This window comes from Scyliorhinus torazame, chromosome 1 (assembly GCF_047496885.1).
Source record: "Scyliorhinus torazame isolate Kashiwa2021f chromosome 1, sScyTor2.1, whole genome shotgun sequence".
Taxonomy (NCBI): Eukaryota; Metazoa; Chordata; class Chondrichthyes; order Carcharhiniformes; family Scyliorhinidae; genus Scyliorhinus; species Scyliorhinus torazame.
The window spans coordinates 87,997,932-88,004,972 of NC_092707.1; the positions used below are offsets into that span (position 1 = coordinate 87,997,932).

Here is a 7,041-nt window from a genome sequence, read left to right on the forward strand (position 1 = left end):
ACGTCTGCCACCGTCATTAAAGCCCTTAATTCTATCTTCACTCTGTTCGGCTTCCCCGCCTACATCCACAGTGACAGGGGATCCTCATTCATGAGTGATGAGCTGCGTCAGTTCCTGCTCAGCAGGGGTATTGCCTCCAGCAGAACGACGAGCTACAACCCCCGGGGAAACGGACAGGTAGAAAGGGAGAATGGGACAGTATGGAGGGCCGTCCAGCTGGTCCTACGGTCCAGAAATCTCCCGGCCTCCCGCTGGCAAGAGGTCCTCCCTGATGCACTACATTCCATTTGTTCATTACTCTGCATTGCTACACCGCATGAACGTCTATTCGCCTTCCCCAGGAAGTCCACATCCGGGGTATCCCAACTTGGCTCACAGCTCCGGGAACCGTGCTTCTCCGTTAACATGTGCGGCTCCACAAGGCGGATCCGTTGGTGGAAAGGGTGCACCTGCTCCACGCAAACCCACAGTACGCCAACGTGGCGTTCCCCGACGGCCGCCAGGATACCGTCTCCCTCAGTGACCTGGCACCAGCAGGTTCCACCCCCACACCACCCGCGTCGCCACCGGCGCCACCCTCCCCTCCCCTGCCGCCCCATCACCCCCCTAGGACTATCCGTCCTCCACCTGCCCACCCCCGTTGATGAAGAGGATTTTGTCATGCTCCCGGAGTCAACTCCGACCACGACAGCACCAACTTCGCCGTCTCCACTTCGTCAACCTCAAAGGACCATCAAGGCGCCGGACCGACTGAACCTCTGACCGGCCCGCCGGATGACCAGACATTTTTTTTATTGCTCTGTAAATATAAAAAATTGCTAATTGTATATAGTTATCCACCACCCCCGCCGGACTCAATTTTATCAGGGGGTGAATGTGGTAAACCACTGTGTTCCTATAATAAGGGTTGTACGGTAGAACCTGCACTACAGGTTCACCTGGGGCCCCTGCATGCTAGCTCCGCCCAGGAGCCAGGTTATAAATATGCGTGGCCTCCAGCTCGCAGCCATTTCGGCAGCTGCTGTGGGAGGCCACACATCTGGGGCGAAATTCTCCGGTATCGGCGCGATGTCCGCCGACCGGCGCCAAAAACGGCGCAAATCAGTCTGGCATTGCGCCGCCCCAAAGGTGCGGAATCCTCCGCATCTTGGGGGGCCGAGCCCCAACCTTGAGGGGCTAGGCCCGCGCCGGACTAATTTCCGCCCCGCCAGCTGGCAGAAAAGGCCTTTGGTGCCCCGCCAGCTGGCATGGAAATGACATTGCCGGGGCGGCGCATGCGCGGGAGCGTTAGCGGCCGCTCACGGCATCCCCGCGCATGTGCTGTGGAGGGAGCCGCTTCCGCCTCCACCATGGTGGAGACCGTGGCGAAGGGGGAAGGAAAAGAGTGCCCCCACGGCACAGGCCGCCCGCGGATCAGTGGGCCCCGACCACGGGCCAGGCCACCGTGGGGGCACCCCCCGGGGCCAGATCGCCCCACGCCCCCCCCAGGGCCCCAGAGCCCGCCCGCGCCGCCTTGTCCCGCCGGTAAGAGAGGTGGTTTAATCCACGCCGGCGGGACAGGCATCCTAGCAGCGGGACTTCGGCTCATCCGGGCCGGAGAATCGCGGGGGGGGGGGGGGGGGGGGGGGAGGGCCCGCCAACCGGCGCGACGCGATTCCCGCCCCCGCAGAATCTCCGGTGCGGCAACCGGCGGGGGCGGGATTCACGCCAGCCCCCGGCGATTCTCTGATCCGGCGGGGGGTCGGAGAATTTCGCCCCTGATACTAATAAGGGGTGAAATTCTCCTACCCGCCCCGCCACATTTCTGCCCCGACCGGCCGGCGGGAGTCTCCGTAACACCGGCCGGTCAATGGGGTTTCCCATTGTGGGGCAGCCCCACGCCGTCGGGAAACCCCCGGGCGCCGGCAGAACGGAGACTCCCGCCGGCAGAGAATGATGCCCCAGGCCTCAGTTTGGATTCAACTTCGTCTCCAGTCAAATTGATCGTGCCGCATAACCGTATTGAAGTACACCCCCCATGATCGGCCAATGCGATTCTAGATCCGGAATCTTCCCCAACACCCGCCTCATGAATTCACCGTCGGCCCAGTTTGGTGCATAAATGTTCACCAGCACCACCAGCATCCCCTCCAAATTTCCACTCACCATAACGTACCTACCCCCCCCCCCCCCCCCGCCCGAGTCTGCCACTATACTTCCCACTTCAAATGACACCCGCTTATTAATCAAAATCGCTACCCCCTAGTTTTAGAGTCTCGCCCCAAATGAAATAACTGCCCAACCCACCCCTTCCTCAGCCTAGTCTGATCCACCACCTTCAGCTGTGTCTCTTGTAGCATTGCCACATCCGCATTTAGACTCTTCAGATGAACGAACATACAAGCCCTCTTGACCGGCCCATTCAGCCCTCTCGCGTTCCATGTGATCAGCCTGGTTGGGGGGAACCCCCCCTATCAACCATATTGCTTCTTAGGCCAGCCTCCAGCCTATGTCCTCCTTTTCGGGCCGGCCCCCAGGTGCCCATCGTCATCGACCTCTGCCCTGTCGCTATTCGCCAATCCTTCCCGTTAACAGATCTACACCCCCCTCCCTCTCCGTACCCCCCACCCCCTAACAAAACAACACTCTCAACCCCCATCAACAAACATGTGCATCGGCGTCCGTTCCCTCGCTGCCCTCCGGCAGGTCGACAATCCTCAGTTGCTGTCTGCGTGATCTGTTCTCCAGATCCTCCACTTTGTCCTGCAGCCTCTCCTGATGGTCCTTCATCAGTTCCATCTCCGCCACCATCGCGGCTAGCTGATCATCATGCTCAGCCACCGCCTCTTCCACCTTCTGGATCACCTGGCCCTGGGTTTCCAATCTCTGCTCCATGCGATAAATCCCCGCCTTTATCGGATCCACCACCCTGGCCAGGTCCTCCAGATATTCCTTTCTTTGATGAGCAAATGTCTCGTGGAGAAAGGCCACAAGTTGCTCCATTGACCACTGGGCTGGCAGTTTCGGTCCCTGACCTTCCGCCATATTCCCTTGTGTCGCAGGCCCAACTCCAGGTTTCGACCAACGTTCTCTTCTTTTCAGACCACTTCTGGTCTACAACTCTTTACACTGGTGGGGAACCCTCTTCTTCCACCTCCCCAGCGCCTTGTTTTATCGATCTGATCCACCGTAAATCGGGGAAAAGGTCCAAAAAGTCCACCATGAGTGGGAGCCACCAAATGTGCGACCACTCACACCATGGTCACCACCGGAAGTCCCAAAATACCTAACCGGCACATCTTTAGACTGTGGGAGGAAACTGGAGCACTCGGAGGAAACCCACACAGACAAGGGGACAATGTGAAAACACCACACCGACAGTCACCCAAGGCCGAAAATGAACCCGGGTCCATGGAGCTGTGAGGCAGCAGTGCTAACCACTAAATAAAGTTAAAACAGGTTATTTACTCTGATGAATGTGGTAATTTCAGATATGGTAATTTCAGATATATTGTATCATATGTGTTTGGTGTAGTAAGGGTTAAAGACCTGGGTTAATGTGTGTACAACTGCTGCAGTCATGTTTTAAGACTCCAGGTTTGAAAGGTTTTGGGAGCCAGAGTTTCAATTAAAGAATCGTAAAAGCCTGAGCTAATGGATTTTTGTTTGGATTAAGGGGATTCCCTGTGGAGTATTTAATTAGAGACCTTTGGGTTCAGTTAGGAAGATGCTGCAACTAATGGGAGGAGCTAGAGTACCAGGCGTTTTAGCACAGAAGCAGGGATTGTGCAGTTGGCTTATAGAAGACAAACCATGAAGACAGTTTCAGGTAGAGATCCTGCATTGTTCTGACAGGATTCAAGTTTATCTCATAAAAACAGTCCAAAATACATCTCTATACAGCAGGTATTTCTGAGTGCTAACTGTATTTAAAAGTGGATTGAGATCTGAGATGGGTTTGTTGTTTGAATGGTAGTAAAGATAGCAGTTAAGCGTTATTGTGTCCCTTTATCGATTAGCGTTGTTTAAGAGGTAATTATAAGCTTTTTTCTTACATGATGTTAAAGATATTTTGATACTCTATTAATAATAAGGTTTGTTCTAATATACCATAATCTCTATTTTGTATGAAATCACTCCTGGAGCAAGGTATAATTTCCTCAGTCTCACAAAATTAAAATAAAATATTGGGATTTCTGTCCTGTATGCGAGCCACTGTTGGGGTCTGGTCCTGGATCATAATAGTGCTTAGCTGTGTAGAGACCTTTGGAGATAGTTCATTTCACGAGCAGATCCAGTCCACTTATGCTCAACGTAACAGCCACTTAAAATCCTATAACAGACTGCAAACCTACAGAGAGACATGGCTCCTCCCATTAATTACATCATCTGCATCCCGCGAGGTTCCATGACTTGCTTGTTTGTAACCAAGCTAGCGGTTGGAATGAATGATTACCTCACCTTTTACAACACTTTAGTTACAGCTTTAGTCAATATACTCAGCTGGATTCTCCACCGGCGGGATCCTCTGTTTTGCCAGCAGCGCATTCACGCCAGTGGATTTTCCGACAGCATGGGGGTGCCCACAATGGGAAACTCCATTGGCCGGCTGGCGGGACTGAGGATCCCGCTGCCGGTGGGGGCGTGCCGTGCCAGAAAACTGGTGCGGCGGGACGGAGAATCCCACCCACTGTCTGTATGTATTTTAAGGCAGGGTTTTGGGTAAGATTACTGCAACAAAATATAAAATAAAATATATAACAATTTCTACATTCATCACACCCGGCATCTGTATCATCTGACCTGGTGGGTGTCCTGCTTACATTCTGCCCATTTGTCTTCACCAGGACAAGCTGACAACAGGAGGGAGAGGTCCCAGACTGATCGATGAATGGCTAAATAAGTTCGTCATAGACTTTTGAAGACAGAATGCCTCATTTGGCCGAAGAGAACCTGGACCATTCCAGCACTGACGGGGAGCTCAGCGGCGCTCAACCAGTTGAGGATCCAGCACTGCAGAATCCATCAGACAACCATACTGTGAGTGATGGCTCCTGTTTCTCAGGCCCTTGCCACGCACTAATGAACTATCCTTTCATTTGCAGGCACATCTGGGGAGCAACTCAGGGGGTCACTGAGCCAGGTCCTCGACTCCAGCCCTGACAGCAGAGGAGATACTCACAGACTGTGATGTGGAAGAACCGCCAGAGCTCACCCACACCCTCCACCAGTGCAGAGACACACACCTCGGTGTGGAATAATTTCAGAGCAGCCTCAATGCCGCAATCTGGTGAGCACATCACACCGTCACATCCACAGCAGGCAGAGGCAGGGATGTCCCTGGGCGCCGGCACTTGGAGGATTGCTGGTGGCCAGGAATCTGCTGGGTCAGATGTCCCCAGAAGCCCTGTGGGGATCAACGGATTGTCCCACTGCAAATTGTCATCATCCGCCTGGAATGTGAGGACTATGGTCGTCCGCTGTGCCTCCATGACCGGAGCCTTATCATGGTATGTAAGCTGCTATCGGTCAAATGCAATTGCAATGCTCACAGATGCCATGTGAAGATAATGGGATGTCCTCCCTGGACGTTCTCATCACACTCCATGAATCTAGTGGCAATGAGCATGATCTGAGCCTTTTTGCTTCGTCTGTACATTGCCACCCCCATAGACCACATCCTCACCTCCCATAGCCCACATCCTTACCCTCGAGGACCTCCTCAGCCTCATCCCCTTTGGCGTCATCCTCCATCTCCTCCTCAGGCAGTTCCTCCCCCATTGTTGCGGGAAGACGCCCTGAAATTAGAAAATGCTATCAAGGTGTCATGCAGGTGGGTTTGCGGCACAGCAGATCAGTATGCTCATCTTTAAACATGTTGGCGCCAGTCTCGAAGAAGACACTGGCGCCATAAGCACAGTGACGCAGTCGAAAAAGAAACGTGGTCTCAGTGCGGGTAGCCATTGTGTGCTGCCGACCGGATCTTCTATTTTGTGCCAGAAATGCGGCAATAGACATTTGCCACAACGATGTCCCACACTTGGAAAAGTCGGTTACAAGTGTGGCAGAACGAGGCATTTTGCAAGGCGATGTACCTTACGTCCAGCAGTTGACCAAACAGAACCAATTAGTGTGGATAAGGAGATATGCATCGACGACCTGGCTGCTGTGAAAATGATTTTGATGGATAGTCCAACCAGCCAAATCGGCAAATTTGTTTCTCTAAATGTTCAGCCACAGAGAGGTGGATGCGGAGACCATAGAGAACAGATGGGCAATTACGCTAATGCTTAATGGCATGCCAATCAAATGTAAGTTTGACACGGGAGCGAGGGCGAATATAATCACTTTGATAATGATGAGACGACTGAAAATCAAGACGAAAATGGTCCGAAGAACAGTACTCCTGAAGGACTGTAACGGCCATCAGATCAGGACGCCAGGAGCATGTGAGCTCGCAGTCACTGTCAAGGACAGAACATGCATGATAACATTCTCCATAGTGGAGATAGAGCACAAATCGCTTATTGGACTGGAGGCGTGTAAGGAGCTTGGGCTCGTCAAGTGGGCGTACACTGCAGAAAGCATGGCACCCCGCCAATACATATCCATTGAATAACTCGTGAAGGACTATCTGGAGGTATTTCAAGGCTTTGGCACTTTGCCTTTTACATATTGCATTCAGTTGTAGGAGAATGCAAAGCCGATCGTGCAAACACCGAGATGTGTGCCTGCTCCACTGAAGGACAAACTGAAAGCCGAGTCACACAGAATGATGTCTCCAGGAGTCATCAGAAGCATAGAGGAACCCACCGACTGGGTTAACTCCATGGTTTGTGTTAAAAAGAGGAATGCTGACCTGAGGATATGCATTGCGTATCTCGCTGACAACAGCGCCAGTCTTTGACCCGACAAAAAAGACACACATTTCGACTGATGCGTCCCAGGATGTCCTTGGAGCGATATTGCTGCAGCAGGGTGCAGACGACAGCTGGCTGCCGATGGCATACCCGTCCAGAGCGATGTCCGAAACAGAGCGCAGGTATGCACAGAATGAAAAAG

At 53.0% G+C, this 7,041-nt stretch overlaps 1 protein-coding gene across 1 annotated transcript in view; it reads right to left on the bottom strand.

The window, feature by feature from the left end:
* The window catches only part of LOC140414947 (solute carrier family 2, facilitated glucose transporter member 11-like), an 88,449-nt gene extending 85,425 nt beyond the window's left edge, over positions 1–3,024 (bottom strand). The window contains exon 1 of the mRNA XM_072501023.1: positions 2,647–3,024. Coding sequence (XP_072357124.1) covers positions 2,647–3,024 — 378 coding nt within the window. The remainder of the gene's footprint in view (positions 1–2,646) is intronic.
* Positions 3,025–7,041: the final 4,017 nt, after the last annotated feature.